The sequence below is a fragment of the Stigmatopora nigra genome, chromosome 5 (assembly GCF_051989575.1).
Source record: "Stigmatopora nigra isolate UIUO_SnigA chromosome 5, RoL_Snig_1.1, whole genome shotgun sequence".
NCBI classification, from domain to species: Eukaryota; Metazoa; Chordata; class Actinopteri; order Syngnathiformes; family Syngnathidae; genus Stigmatopora; species Stigmatopora nigra.
Window position 1 is genome coordinate 12,949,816 of NC_135512.1, and position 16,896 is coordinate 12,966,711.

Consider the following 16,896-nt stretch of genomic DNA (forward strand, 5'->3'; position numbering starts at 1 on the left):
GAAATCAACATGTGCTTTGTAAACCCAGAATCAAAACCAAAACAAATTAGCATTGTCACAAATCATCTTTTAAAATGGGAAATTCCCATCTTAATTTTCCTCTGGAAAGAATCACATTGGTTTGGTTTGATATTTTTAGAGATTGTTTTGTGTGGCCACCAGATTTTCATGCCATTGAGTATGAAAATCTGTCAATGCTTAACTGTAAGAACAAACTATTAAGACACTAGTACAAAAGATACTATTTGGTTAAACTTGTTTTTGTTTTTCAGGGAGCTTAAAGATGCTTGTGGCCATTTCCACTTTAGGAGTATTTTTAATTATTTGCAATTGAAACATTCCAAAGAACGGCTCAATATTTTAGAAAGTAAAATATTTTTATTTTCAAATATGTGTTATTGCTTCATAAGCCAGCTGATCAATGATAAATTAATGATAACCAATACCATAAATATAAGCTTTTTAAAGCAAATCACACAGCAGATTTGGCAGACTTTAACAGATTAGCATGCAAGCGAAAACAAGGGACAAAAGATGGAAATTAGACATTGGCTACAATCTTACATATTTTCATATATATGTTCATTTACATGAAGATAAATATGTTCATAAAATGCTGTTTCTGATTAAATAAATCAAACTCAAACTCAGATTTGTAGTAAATAGGATCAGCGTTAGGAGAAACAGTACAATACTTTACTCTAAATTTAATTTTTGAAGCAGTGCAATAATTATTGTGAAGCAGTCATTTTAGTTTAAGGTAACTTTTCTTCATATAAAAACCAAGTTGTCATTTTCTAAAAACACATGCAGAAGTTACAGGATTATTGTATTAAACTCACTCATGCTGACTCAAGGCGGCAAGTAGGATTTGAGCGCAAGGACAAAGTTACAGCCTCTGCGGGCCTGTTAGCGGTGTAATATTACACTGCCTAAGTCGAAAAGAATATTGTCACTTATTAATCATTGACATGTTGGCTGGTGTTTGGTTCACTTGACTGAGGATTATGTTCAAAGTGCTTGGAGAGATGATACATCAACAATACATTTTGGTCAATACCATTACCACCGAGGTTCTGATAGTACTAAAGACATAATGACAAAAAAAAACTACCACAAAGACAAATCCAGGTTTTAAAATGCTAAAAGATTCCATTTTGGCTGAATAAATTATGCAAATACTTTTAAAGTGGTCAGTGGCTCGCATTGATCTCTAGCTGTCACTCAGTGAAGCTAGTGAGCTGAATTAAAATTTTAAAGGGGAATTTGTTATATGATTTATCTAAAAAGACAAACCTTCTGCAAAAATGTTATAACAAATATTTCTGCATGACAAGGGATGCTGTTGCTGTTGTTCCATGTACACCGGACTGAAGGACATTGGAGGAAGACAGTGGGCCATTTGTCTAGCAGCATCTTCGCCCTTTAGTTTGTCCGGAGTTGGTAATCTGCCAAAAGATGTAACAGCAGTGCATTAACACAGCTTTTGTCCCTATCATCATTTCTGCGCATCCCATCATTGGCAAAATCAAATCTTTAAAAATGATTTACGCATATACTAGCTGTAACAGTGGTTCACTAAATCAAATACTCAATAATTTGTCTCCTTAGGTAAAGGTGAAAGGAAAGACATTAACAACAATGGTTAGTAAATTTGAGTAGGACTGTAAGAGGATGTAAATCACGCATATCAGAGGGTTTCATAACCTGAAAATTCACACCTAGAGGCATTCGGAAGTAGAGGTAGACTGTACATTTTAAATTTAGGGGCGGGTTCAGGTTGTTTTATAATGGAATAGATAGGAAGATAAGAGAGTGGGTATTCTTTTGGAGGAAGGGTTGGTTAGCAATGTCCTAAGTGTAAAAAGAGTGTCCAAATTAAAGATTAATGAGTCTGAAACTACAAATTGAAGGTGTAATGTTCTTTTATTGGTGGTTATGCTGCACTAGATAAAGAGAACATTCTGCAGAAGATATTGACAAAGAGAGGGTGCATTGTCTTTAGTGCAGACTTCACAGGTCGTGTTGGTGCCAGAAACAGGTAATGGAAAAGGTTTGGTATTCTGCAGACGGGTGCAGGGTTAACTTTTTAAAAAGAATGGAAATCGCTGTAGTGAATACATTCTTCCAAAATAGGTAAGAACAAAGAGTGTTAGAGTAGCAGTGTACAGGTAGACTACATCTATTCCAACTACACCACCATCAACCCCAAAAAGAATACGAATAGAGCAGAGGATAGATAACATTGTGAAATCTGAAAGAGGCAGAGTGTTGTATGACTTTCAGGAAGGGATTTAGACAGGATGGTCAGGATGTGCTTCCAGATGACCGCACAGTTACATCAAATGTGATCTAGGAGACAGATTGGAGAGTATTTGGTGTGTCATCTAGAAGAAAAGTAGATTTGGAAATTTGATAGTGCAAGGAGGTGGTGCAGAAGTGTATACAGAGAAAGGTCTGCTAAGAAGAAGTGATACACAGAGGACTGAAGAGATGCAGTGTAAGATGAAAATGGAGGTGGGATAGGCCAAACAAGAGGTTTAGGATGACTTGTAGGATAGTTTGGAAGCGCTGATCAATGGTAGATCAGTCATACCCTAATCCAAAGGTCGCAGGTTTGATTGCCTGCCCTTGAATCCCTGAGCGAGATACTAAACCCAATGTTGCTCCAGATAATGCATCATCAGTGGGTAAAAGACAATTTCCTGTCTTAGCTCATTGAGTGCCTTGAAGGTGGGTAGTGTAAGTCCATTTAGAATTAAATGTCTTTGGATGGGATCAGGAATCAGTCCATCAGAGGGACAGCACATGTTAGATGATTTGGATAAAAAGTCAGATAGGCCATAGTGAAATGGTTTGCACATTTATCTGGATATAGAGAATATATTGGTACAAGGATGCTGAGCCTCCAAAATTCAAGACAGGAGGCCAAGAAGAAGACGAAAGATGGGGTTTAAGGATGTGGTGAGGGAAGGGATAAAGGTACGGTAATACGTTAATTAAAAAAAAACAGTAATTTGTATTGACTTCCAGGTATGAAACACTCACTACACAGTCACCTCTAGAGCCAGCCATTGTTTATGTTTTGGATTTTTTTTGTATAAAATCTTGCAGTGGGGGAGGAGCTATATGATGCAATATTTTGTAAACTAAGATGGTATCTGCATATTTAACGGTACTGTTTCAGTTCAGGCGTTTGTGTTTTTTTTAATATCCAACAGTGGTGGTTTTTCATTTTTGGTTTTCAGTTTTTTCCATATATAAGACGCACTGGATTATAAGGCGCACTGTCTATTTTGGAGAAAATTTAAGACTTCTAAGTGCGCCTTATAGTCGTGAAAATACGGTAGTTGGAGTGAGAGACGATGATGCAGAAGAAGACTGTTTCGTGGTCTTTCAAAATTAAGGCTGTTATGAATAATTGAATAATAATTGAACACGTGATAGAAATACAAAATTCACGTGGCTGCTTGCAAATATGTATTGTGAAAAGACATGAGGACAAATGATAAACCACATTTGCTTTACTGTCCTCACTCACTAATACCAAGCAAAAATGCATTGTAGGGTGTTTTAATCAAAATGGATTTGTCTATGGGGTATTTTCTTTTCAATAAATGTGACCATGGTTGTCTTTGGGCTGATAGTAACAGTACGATGTAATTAATACAATCTTTGCCTTCAGTTGTGCCAACTCCATCTTTTAAATGAGATGTACCAGGGTGCCTGCTGGCACTTCTATCTCTACAGCTTTTGACTCTTATTTGACAAAGTAATGAACATGATGTATGCACTACAGTCATGTTTATTTCCCAGAGTGAATGGCAAGTATGAAACTTAATGGTTTCTGGCATGGTCTGATGAAAGTATACTGAGATACATTTTGCTTATCATTTACTTTCCCCCCTTTAAGTCACGAAAAGCTTTGCAGGTTAATAAGATATATCTTTAACGTGCTTTTACTCTCTTTCTCATCTCACCAAAGTCCATTGACAGAGGTAAAGGATACTAGTTTAAGTTAACAATGCTACATCCCTGGAATCCTCATGGTTTATGGCAAAAAGCTACCGGGTTTATCCACAATTTCCCTCAAACTACCTATCTGGCCATTGCTTTCATAAGAAGTGAAATCATTGAAAGAACCTTCCCAACTCAAGCAGCCATTAACTATTTTATTCTAGCATATGATGATGAAGGAATGTTGAAAACTAGACTATGAAGTTCGAGATATAAAACTGGTATAGAACAAATCTAAACCATGTATAAGGGAAAATTATGATACATGGTTGTTAATTTGCAATGGTATGCAACTTTGCTGATAAAAAAAACAAACATATTTCCCACACGATTGGAAGTTTTTTTTTAATCTGAAGCAATCAAAGTTGAAATTTTAGGCCATGCTTCAAAAAGCAATTAGCAATCAATGACTGATTTCTGTATCAATGAAAATACATTCATTTAATTTAAAGAATTAGAATTAGTTATGCCACAGTGACATTTCAGCCACATTGAAACCTAACATGAGTATTTAATTGGCAGGCACTTTACTGGTTTTAGTGTCAGGCATCAGTCGATGCCATTGGCAGGTCTTATGAGAAAGTGGATGTGTTTGTTTACCATATTTTGTTGATGAAATTAAGTAAACAATTTTTAAAATATATTCCATAACTTTCAAAAGAAAAAAAGAAAATAGAGTAAACCGAGCCTCTGAACTTTTGGGTAAGTACTAAGTAACCAATCAATCTTGTTCTTACCTCCACTTTGTGTGATGTAGCGCACCCAAGGCAAAGCATGATAGCCACTCTTTTCTATAATCTTGAGGTAACGCACCTAGGACACAAACAATGATTGAATTCTAATGAGTCAACAGTTAAGTTAAACAGCTTTTTTGCAGACCTAGGCACAAACCTGAATGCCAGACACAGTAAAGTAGGGAATCTCAAAGTTAACAGTGATTGGCCTTTTTGCATCCAACTCATCAGCCTCCACACTAGGTAGCCCAAAGTGTGCCCGCATCAGGTACTCCTTGCCACCCTTATGATACAAAGAAGAAGAAAAAAATTCACTCTTTGCTCACACCGCTAAAATGCACCAAATTCAAAACACAACGACCCACACATCTTGTACGCTAGAGGATAATGAGCACAATGTTTAAACTTCATTCAAAAGCAAATAATTTAACAAAAACAATTACCTATATATACAAATTTGTACATTTGTGTGTAATAACTACTCTTAACCGGCATCCAAAATCAGATTATTAGTCCATCCAGATTAAAAATGGATGGCTCTCTTAAAGTCTGTTCGGTCAAAAAGCACAATCTATTTTTTGTGAGATTATTTGACACTACCTATCAAAGGTAGTTTCATATCCGGACAGGATGCTTCTCAGTCTGAACATCCTAAATGGGTTTTAACTGCCTCTCACCTTATGCTGGATGACCCTTTTGTTGCCATAGCAACCTGTGAGATGGGTCAAAACTGTGGCACAGTCTTAACAAACCCAGATCTGATTTGGACACTTGCTAAAGGTAGTTTAAATAGTTATCCCCAAATACCAGATTTGAAGAAGAATCTAATTGGGATCAGATTTGCATACAGTCTAAACAAAGCATTAGTGGCATTTCCCATTTTAGAAGCCAAATGTGTACAATCTGAAAGCAAGATAATACTTGAAAGAATGAAAGCACAGGAGGTTTCACACTAACAGGAAAAGATTTGATATCCCACTGCACTGCATTCTTCTCGGGCATCCACTTGGCACTGCCGGTGCTGGTCTTGAACTTTGGGGAGTCTGCGTCACTGGGGACTGGCACCAAAATGGACACATTGTTGGCAGTTGATCGGCTCTTAAACTGACTACGAGCCTGCAATGATAAACAGACGACAACACAAATTCCATTTGAAATTTGCAGCAAAGGAGAGCATGCACAAGGAAATCTATATGGGTTTTTTTTTCATTTATATTTGGGAGCCAGGTACTGTTGTGGTCAAACATTTTCATACACTTGTAAAGAACATATCGTCATGGCTCTCTTGAGATTCCAGTTATTTTTACAACTCAGATTTTTCTCTGATAGTGATTGGAAGAGATACTTCTTTGTCACAAAAAACATTCATGAAGTTTGGTTCTTTTATGACTTTATTATGGGTCAACAGAAAACAGTGATCAGATCTGCTGGGTCAGAAATATACATACAGCAGCGCTAATATTTGGTAACATGTCCCTTGACCATTTTCACTTCAATTAGGCACTTTTGGTAGCCATTCACAAGATTCTGCCAAGCTTCCGGTTTAATCTCTTTTTAAATTTTACTGCGTATGTCGCATGTTGGCTCCCAAATAAATGTGTATGTATATCAGCCAGCTAAACTACAATGCAAATGGAAATGTGATTTTTTTTGGCAAGTCACATGTCATAAGTACACACAAGTTAGGGACTGAACTGAAAATCTGCTGATATTTGTATTTTGTCTATCATTTGCCATTACCTTCACCTTGATCTCAACACGACTGTGGGAAAACTTCTCTATCACGCTTTCGATCCAGATGAGTGGCTTCACCTGGGGGGATGAGAAGAATAGACAAGTTCAGACGGGGAAGCAATGACATTAACAGCATCAATAAAACATAAATGACCACTGCATAATGATATTAAAAAAATAAAGACAGGGCTCACCATAGTGTTGAGTCGGTAGGACATAAGCTCGCTCTCACCATCAGGTGGGATGAAGGAAATTGTGCGGTCATTCTGGAAGCGTGACAGTCGAACACACTGATGAAACTTCACATCCTCTAGCTCCACACTTTTACTCTTTTCTCCTGAAACACAGGTGCACACACACACATAGTGAGAACTTTGTACTCAAAACAAGGTCAAGTAATGAAGACTTCTTTCTGTCTATCTGAACCCCAACTAACTTCACTTGCCATGTATATGACCAACCATTTTAAAATGCCAATTGTATTCAATAAGGGTACAGAAACGGGCTCAGACACACACAATGATTATATATAGCATGTAACCATGTACCTCTTTTTTGCATCATCAGTATAACTACTATACCTCTACCCTCTATTTCAGTTTTAACCAACAGTTAAGTTAGTATCTTGAAAGTGAAAGTTTCAGACACTGCTATTCAGTTTTTTTTATTATTATTATTATTATTCTTTTTAATATTCCAAACATGTCACCGTATGAGATTACGAACCAATTATAATCCTTTGAATGCCATATAAATGTGTCCATCTCTCTTATGGCACAGTAAACTCTGTCAGGCATCTTAAATTGTCCTTGTTTGAGCATGAATAGACAATAGATAAAATCCGATAATGATCTAATAATGATTCGATCAGTCCATCAACCTAATTTTCACTATATCAATGAAAATACATTAATTTAAATTAAATAATTATAATTAGTTATGCCACAGTGGCGTTTCAGTGATGGAAGGTTGGTGTTATATTGACATTTTAAGTAAAGTTCTTCTAAATTTTTGAAAATAAACATATCAAAACACAGCTTGTCATAATAACTGTGTATGCAAATCAGTATACTTACTTTTCTATACTTTTAATTATCATAATTTTGAGTTAGCGTTGTAGTATAAATAATCTGTAAGAGCAAAAATCTACAAATTGTATGAGATTGAAAACCTGAAAAAAAGAAAAACCTCATATTAACTGGTCAATTAAAGAAATAGCTACCAAAATAAACTCCATGCAAACTAAAGGGACTGCCTTAAAACCGAATGTATGTAATACATATTGTATGTCTTTCCTATATAGAGCATTTAATGTGAATATAGACAAAACTTGTAGACTGTGTTATCTTTTCCAGACATGACCTCTCAAGAGTAGATAATAAACTCAATTATTGCCAGACATTGTTAAAATGTGAGCACCTTAATGGTGGCATCCATGTTCTCCTTGAAAAGAAATAACCCAAATGACCCTAATGTTCTCCTCTTCTCTGCCTAATTGTGAGTGCTGAGTGGTGAAAAACTGCTGGAACAGTGGGCCTTCAGCTAAATCCCCCTCATTCCAAGTCAGCTAAAACATAATCTCCCTGCTTTCAATGATGCATGTCTATTATTTCTCCAATAAGAAAGATTACATACAACCTAAATGAGGTGTTTTCCTTTTTTTTTGAGTGATTAATATCTTAAAATCCTACTCTTTTAACGAATGCAAACTGGAGGAACACTTGAATTTATCTGCTTTCCTCTGTTCCATGATCTGTCAGTTACAACCTCACAAAGTCATTGTGCTTTCTAGCCAAGGTACAGAGCAGAGGTCATTTGAGACACATTCTGTCACTGCAACAACCTGAGGGATAATAACAAGGGACAAGTCTGTGCATGTGCGTGTTTGAAAAAGCTAGGGTAGGGCAGATGTGACAGTGTCCCTTGTGTTTCTGCTTAGTAACTCCTCTCACCATACAGAACATCATAAAAATAAACAAATTAAAATTAAAAAAAGAATCATCCCAGATGACCTTCTAATCCCTTTTGAATATTTTCTGTTGAATTTTGTTAAATCAAAATTATCATAATAAAATGATCAGTTCACAGTTTTTACAAATAAACATTAATTACTTGAAATAAGTTGCACATTTTGAGCAAAGTTAAGATCTGACTGAACAGCCAATAATGTATAATATGTCTTGTATGCATTGTATTTCAAAGAATACAATGAAACGACCTGCCTTCTTGTCGCAGTAGACCTTTTCCAGAAGAGGGCAGTGTTGAATGATTTATGTTGGGAAATTATTCTGATATTGTTTTTGGATTTAAGGCAAATTTTTGTTCGTTTTTACATGTATTTCTTTTGGATTTTTACTATTTATTTTTTTATAAACATATATTTAAAACATAGAAGGGGAACTATTATGGGTAATGATCCCAGTACGGAGTGTTATCAATAGAACTACCAAATTTGTGGTATTTGAGGATTAGATTAGATTACATTAGATTAGAATTGTATTTCATCCCGTATTTGGGAAATTGCCTTGGTTGCATTAGCAAGTAAATAAAGCAAATAAAAACCAAAAAAGTGTGAGCCATTAGGATAAAAGAGTTCTACTTTAAGTAATTAGAGAGCATGAATAAATACAAGCATTGGTATGAGAGCACATTACTCGGGATGTTTAAGAGCTAAAGGTGTGAATTACTGAGACAAATCTGTTATATGAAATAACAGTTTTTCCTTTGATAATGCTGCTGGATTCAAGTTGGCCAATGGGTGAACATGGCTGCATTTAAAGGTAAAAACCTCAGAATGATTCACAAAACTGACAATTGACAATTTAAAACTGTTGAGTGAAAAATTTAGTGTTTCAGAAGAACATCTGTATGGTAACAGTCAAAAATGTTGGTATGAGATTGAATGACTGAGTTAAATCTGATTGATCAGTCAGGACTTATTTGACTTTAACCATTACCCAACAAGACGGCAACCTACTGCTGTTAATTAGGGATGTTGAAAGTAGGGACCTAATCCATGTAAATATGTCTGAAGATACAGAGATTTATGGACTGTTACTTACTGCCTGTGATTTCAAACAGTACTTTGTCATTAAGTCCCAGCCTTAGTTCAGGCATCCCAGAAAGCATCACTTTAAGCTTAATACAGCCCAATATTTCACTTCGCAGGACATTGCCAGTGGCATTAACCTGAAAGAAAAGCAGTTTACAATCTATTACCCATTTTAAAAATATAAATACATATAAACACACATAAACAGTCTACATATTTTAAATTATCAACAGTAAGAAAATATAATACCTAAGGAGAGTCCATTCATTTGGTTCCTGAAGTGACGAATTAAAATCAATGATTTTTAAAAAAATATATAGATTCTGAAACTATTTAATCTGGTAAATATTAATGGTGACAATTAGCAAATTATAATGAAATTAAATTTATTGAATACACCACAGGGTGGCCTGGCGGCTGAGTGGTTAGCACGTCAGCCTCAGTTTTGGGGTAATGGGTTCAAATCCAGGTTGTTCCACCTATGTGATATTTGCATGTTGCCTATCTGTATCGTTCGTCTTCACAAGGGTTGTGAGGCGTGCTGCAGCCTATCCCAGCAAACTATGGTGGCCAGCCAATCATAGGGCACCAGGAGATGGACCATTTATGCTCACACTCATACCTAGGGTAAATTTAGAGTTTTCAACCAGCCTACCATGCATATTTTTGGGATGTGGGAAGAAAACGGGAGTATCGAGAGAAAACCCACGCAAGCCCAGGGAGAACGTGCAACATTGACAAAGGACCTGGGATTAAACCCTCGATCCCAGGACTGTGAAGCCAGCGTGATAAGGACTCATTCATTAGTCATTGCTTAAATTAATTCATCTTCCATACCGCCCATCCTCGAAAGGGTTGCGGGGGTTGCTGGAGCCTAACCCAGCTGTCTTTGAGTGAAAGGCAGACTACACCCTAGACTGGGCGCCAGTCACTCGTAGGTCATCCAGAGAGACAAACGACCATCCACACTCCATACCACCACCGGCGGGAATCGGGCCCACACCTGCCCGCACTGAAGTTAGGCAAATGAACCTCGACACCACGAGGTAGCTGACTTACATGTTTTTTCATTGCATTTAATTGTATGTATGTATGTATGTATGTATGTATGTATGTGTATGTATGTATGTATTTACATACATATATTAATGTTTCCTCACCAATAGATTTACAGACTCAATGACATCCATAAAAACTTCATTCTTCCTGTACTTGATACCCTCTGACCTCCAGGACACAGCATTGGTGACAGTGGCAGGAGGTCGAATAGCCCCAATCTCCAGTTTGTGACCTTGCTGTGTAATGTACCTAGAAAAAAAGTAAAAGAAAGTTTAATGGGTTTATTTCTAATTAGGCACTAGTCTTGAACAGCAATTACACTGGAATCACATAATCTATTTCTCATTTCTTCAATTTCCATTAATCTTTCACAAGGCATTACTTTCAACAATCTTATGTTTTAATTTATTCTGATTCAAAACACATTTTTATACAGAATATTTATGGGTTTAATTAAAAATTATGACATGCATAAGAAGTTATTGTTGCTTCTGTAAATTATTTTCAGATGTTTTTTCAAGAATCTCCTTAATTAAACCTAAAACAATAATCAGGAACACAGATATTCTATGACAGATTTAAGTCAGTGTTTCCCAACCTTTTTTGACCTCTGGCACATTATTTTGCATTTAGATAATCTCAAGGCACAACATCAGATGGAAATCTTCTAACTTAAAACTATGTTACCAACAGTAACAATTGTATATTTTTCAACAAAGTTTGATGACCCTCTCAAGTAAACCCTCCAAATTATTCCAAGGAGAGGCCGGTTGAACAATATAAATTGCCGCTGGGAATGAGTGTAAGCGTGAATAGTTGTCTGTCTCGTTATATAAAAAAATATAAAATATAAAAAAAACACATCTTGGCAAAATAAATTCTAAAATATTGCACAATCTAAGAATATGCAATATCTTTTTTTTAATTTTCATATTACTTTTTTTTTTTTACTGGGAAAACGCACTTTTGGAGTAGCACCACCAACTTCGTTATGCGCAGCTGTGTATGATGACAATAAAAGCTTTTGATTCGATACATAAACATATTCACAATATCAATAGAAAACCAGTTAGGTTAAATGTGCTGATGTGGCGTGTGCAGTGAATTGACAGTAAAAAAACGATGATGGTACTGAGGGCTAGTTGTGGAGAAAACACTAAGGTCTTTAGTTAGGCAGAATTGCCTGCCCGGGCAAGGGAAAACAGAAAAAACCCTGTAATAGATAGTGAAAGCACAGCACGCTCCACTGGCGCTGTCATTGCACTTTGGTCAGTTCATTTCAGTATACGGATAAAGCTCCATTATTCATTGTATTTTATGTATATATCACGCAATGAAATACAATCAAGAAACCATAGATATCATTTCAAAATTATAAATTGGGATACATCTCACATACACCTTTTGTTTATTTTTTACTCTTTCATATAAATCAAGTAATTTGAGCTGCTATTGTATTCTTTTTTTCCTGTAAACTAAAGGAACCAACTTCTGAAAGCCAGCCAATTTGTGTCAGACACAAAAGCTGAACCAACGACCATAAAAAAAAAAGAAAAATCCAACTATGCAGCAAGAAAGGCAAAAACGGCAAGCCTTGGCACACAAAGACTGAATAGAATTATAGAAGGTTTGATTGATGTACAAGTTCAACAGATGAATGAAGAAAAAGAAAAACTTAACGAGTAGATTGCCTTTTTTCCTTATAATATTTAGCATCAGCAGCAGCGTTATCGTAATAGCTGTTCTGAAAAATATATTGTTGTAATTTTTTTTTCTTACTCTTGAAGAATTTTGCTGTCAGTTGTTTGTGGGAATCCAAAATCCATCACTTCATCCATTAGTTCATACACAGTGACGAAGTTGTCACGAATACTCTCCTCCTCCAGCTCCTTAAAGTACTCCTGAAACACCTAAACAGGAAAAAAAAACATTTAGCGTCTAAAAATAATGTTACAAACGTGTAAAAAAATTTAGATAAAATGTAATGCAAATTTATGGAGTAGAAATTCCTTCATTTTCTGTACCGCCTATCATTTTATATAACTCACATGATTGAATATGGATTAAAATTGTCATAGAACAGAAAATGTACCACAAGATCATCAGTGACAAGCACTATTAACATTATTTTTTTTACAATATTTAGCATTAATAACCCAAAATTTCTATGGTATATTACATTCTAAGAGAACTAAATAAAACATTGGACCAAATGGTCATGCTTAAGTGAGCATAACAATACTTGCTAAATCAATGCACGCACTGTTAAAAGTAGCTGGAATTTCTTTTTAAAATAAATATACATCATTAAATTATTTGGCTAATGTGTGTGGATGGGGGCATTTTTTAAAAATTCATGAAAAATTGCAATTTCTTTTCCTCTAAGTGCTTATGAAATACATAACTAAATGAATTTGAAGAAAGCCTACTCTGTTTGAATAATTTATTATTTTCATGAGAAACCTCGCTGTGTATTGTTTTCTAAAATAATAAACAGTAGCAATAAAGAGGCAAGAAACAAAATCAGTTCCACTAAAATTGTCAATCAAAAATACTGCATAAAATACATGTGCGATATTGTTATTTTTGAGAAAATACATTTAAAAAAGTTACAAACCTGGACAATTCTATAAAGAAATGAGTACACCAGAGCAGCATTGGCATTCTTCTTGGTCATGACCACCACTGTATAGCAGACCGTTAAGAAAAAAAGTCATGTAGGGTAAAATATAGAATGTGTGATATGTACGTAACACTACAAAGCTGTTATGAGGCTAAATTCAACTTTAGGTAAACAAAATTGTTCATCTAAATCAAGGGTGTCCGACTCGGGTTGGTTTGCGGGCTGCTTTAACGTCAACTTGATTAATGGGGGCTGGACCATTTTAGATATAATATTTAGAATGTTTTTTTTATGAATGGATTAAAAAAAGTGGATCAAAAGTCCTGAATATTCAGGTTTTTATACATCTAAAACAATGTTTATTTGAGCTTTTTTTTCTTAGTAAGGTAAAATCTCTTTAAATCATTATGTTCCATATTAAAGAGGAAAAAAGAAAATATTTTTAAATATTTTTAGATTCTACAAAAATATTTTTGAAATAAAAACACAGAAAAAATGGATTAAAATGATTTCATTATTGATTTAAAAGGGGGAAAATCAGTAAATATAATATACATCTATAATCTTCATTTTAATTTGATCGTAAAACTGAAAGTCGGCACTCATGATTTACTTTCCCGGGCCACACAAAATGATGCAGCGGGCCAGATTTGGCCCCCGGGCCGCCACTTTGACACCTGTGATCTAAATTGAAGCTCAGATGCTGTTATGGAAAAAAAAAAAAATTTAATTAGGCAGGAAAATTCCTTTTGTCTCCATAGTTTCCTATTTTTTTGTTACCAAGACGTTAAGAATGTAAATAAAAATGATTTGTAATTGGATACAGTACAGGTTGTTATGTTTGATCCACAGAAAGTGTGAGGAACCATGGGTGATCACTGGACTCATCTCTGCCTCTTCTTCCCGCTTAATTAAGAACGGCATGAAGTGGTCAATCTCATTCATATCCACGTTTCCCATGTAGTTACGACTGATCAAGACCTGAATGTATAACATAAAATAATGTAGAGGTAAATAACATAAGCATAGAAGCATCATAATGTCTTGATATATTTACAATGTGGAGTCATTAACATGCTGCGTTTCCTGCATATTAATTATGTTTGAAAATTAGCGCTGAAAACATACAAAGACCAAGAACAGTTTACTGGAAAATTGCTAGTATATATATTGTATAGCAGTATATTTTTCTTTACCTCCTGACCCAGATGGGTTTTAATGGATGGGTAAAAAAGGGTATGTGATGGCATTACTAGAGGATGAATTATAATAGCCTGGAAGTGTTAGGAAAACTTTTAAAATGTTTTGAGGAATAAAAAGACAAAACTGAGTGATGCTGATGTTACTGACTTTGCTGCCTTGCCCTGCAAAAAACCTTTCATCTGGTAAATATCCTGACTGGCTTTGTCCTCTTTACTGTTAGTTTAGTTAAGGAAATGGAAGAATCATTGTCAATAGATAAAACTCAGTCTTTAGTCAACACAATTAATCACATTGAGTCATTAGTAATGATCTGTGGCATCTCTGGGATGCTTTAGAATCATAAGTGAAATAGATATAGGAGCCTGCAAAGGTCTAAGTCCAACGCAGTTAAACTTTGCTATAATTACCATTAATGAGGACAGATAAGCACAGCCAAGAAATTTTAGGCCCAGAAGATTAGGTTCTGCAATAAAACATGAATATGGAATTAAAAGTGTTAGTCATCTTGCGTAACCTGCATCCTCGTTTCTGGGGCCTATCCCAGCTGACTACATCCTCGACAGTTCACCAGTCAGCCGTAGGGCACACAGAGAGACAAATGACCATTCACACTAACAATCATACTACCACCACCGAGCCCACGTCTGCCGAAACCGAAGTCAGGTGAGTGAACCACAACACCACCAGGCAAAACTGTTTAACAAGTGTTGTCAGTACCTTTCCTTGTTGTCAAATTAACACAGACTTTTGTAAACAAAATTGATGGTGAACATCCAAAACTCCACACAGGGAGGTCTGAACCCACCAGGGATTGAGCCCTTAATGTAAGAACTGTGAGGCTGACACGCTAATCACTCGACCACTGTGCATCCAGAATGAGGATTTGTATTTTTGCATTCATTTAAATTTAAGCAAATTTGCATTTACACATTTAAAGACAGAAAAGTTCTACATTGAGGCAATTCACTTTGCAAGATGGAAAAATAAAAATATACAAATAAGACCCTCAATTGACATGTTTCCTATTCTGTTACAAATAAATATATTGTCTTGAATAACATGTCTTAGAATCACCCAGTATTACGATACCATTGTGGTCATGTATGTGACTGTCATGCAACCAGTTTAGGGTGTAGTAGTCCACTTTTTGCTTGAATGCGGCTACAGCACCCTAAGTGGAATAGTATGGAAAATGAATGAAAATTATTCATTCATTCTTTCAATAATTTTCTGTACCGCTTTATCCTCATTAGGGTCGCAGGGGGTGATCAATCCTATCCAATCTGACCCATCGGACACCCTAAATCGGAGGCCAGGCGATCGCAGCGCACAAGGAGACAGAGAACCATGCACACACTCATACCAAGGGGCAATTTAGTGTCCAATCAGCCTACCATGCATGTTTTTGGAATGTGGGAGGTAACAGGAGTACCTGGAAAAAGAACCATAAAGACCCAGGGAGAACATGCAAACTCCACACAGGTGCCAATCTGGATTTGAACCCGGGACCCCTGAGCTGTGAGGCCGACGTGCTAACCACTGGCCCCGCTGGGCCGCCTTTTGTATAAAAATTAGTAGAAAATTGCATTACTGTGGACAATACGCATAGATTTGATGTTGAGATTTTTGTGTAATCATGAATTGGTCATACGGTACTGCACACTTTTTCTATTTGTTTTTTTAAAATAAAACGACATCCACAGTGTTTCAGACTCAATGCAATGTCAATCCAAAAAAAGTTGTTTTTTAAAAAAAAGTACAATAAAATCCTTGCTCTAAGTTTAGTCGTGTTCATTGATTCTAAACCCTTTCATGAGGAATGAAAAACAAAATATTTCTTTTGCATGCACTTCAAAAGTCTCACTGGATATACAAGTTACATGACTCCAAAAGAAAAGCTTGTTCCGTGCAACCAGTTTGACAAGTTCTTATTGACACGTCTGTCTTTCATGAAAAACAGAGAGTTCCCATTGCTTTGCATTAATACGATTTGCAGAATTTAACGATATGTTTATACTAATGCGCCCGTGAAGCAGGTGTTAATTTGAGCACAAATCTTCAAAACTAACCTTTCCTTTCAGGTCCAGGATAAATAACGCCGAGGCTGACATCTTCGCTATAGAGAGTTAAATCCTTGGATACTACAAGTAGGCTTCAATGTCTACAGTTAGAAGTGGGTCACTTGTGTAATATAATTGCAGCTCCCATCATCTTTCTTCCCTTCTTCACCAGCCTCTTCCATCCATCCTCATTTCCTTGCGTTTCTTTTGACTCAAACTTGCGGCTCTTCTTCTGTCAAGTAGCGTCAAGCTTGCAAAAAAGAAATAAAGCTCTTCCGGTATCGAAAATAAAGGCTGTGAAACAAAAGGGAAGAGTTCGCGTGTGACATGATTTTGCGATGCCTACAGCAGTGCTGATTTCAAATGTTAAACAGCAAATTTGAGTCGTCACACTTAATAATGAATTAATGCTGA

The 16,896-nt window shown here is 35.9% G+C and overlaps 1 protein-coding gene across 1 annotated transcript; it reads right to left on the bottom strand.

The window, feature by feature from the left end:
- Positions 1-296: 296 nt before the first annotated feature.
- Positions 297-16,746, bottom strand: ap1m3 (adaptor related protein complex 1 subunit mu 3). Its single transcript, XM_077717823.1, has 12 exons — positions 16,492-16,746; positions 14,044-14,200; positions 13,214-13,281; positions 12,376-12,506; positions 10,698-10,845; positions 9,548-9,674; positions 6,680-6,822; positions 6,492-6,563; positions 5,709-5,867; positions 4,909-5,034; positions 4,755-4,830; positions 297-1,448 (listed from the first exon to the last, which is right to left on the bottom strand). Exons 1-12 carry the CDS (start codon positions 16,531-16,533, stop codon positions 1,426-1,428), a joined length of 1,272 nt encoding a protein of 423 aa, XP_077573949.1. The 5' UTR covers positions 16,534-16,746; the 3' UTR covers positions 297-1,425.
- Positions 16,747-16,896: the final 150 nt, after the last annotated feature.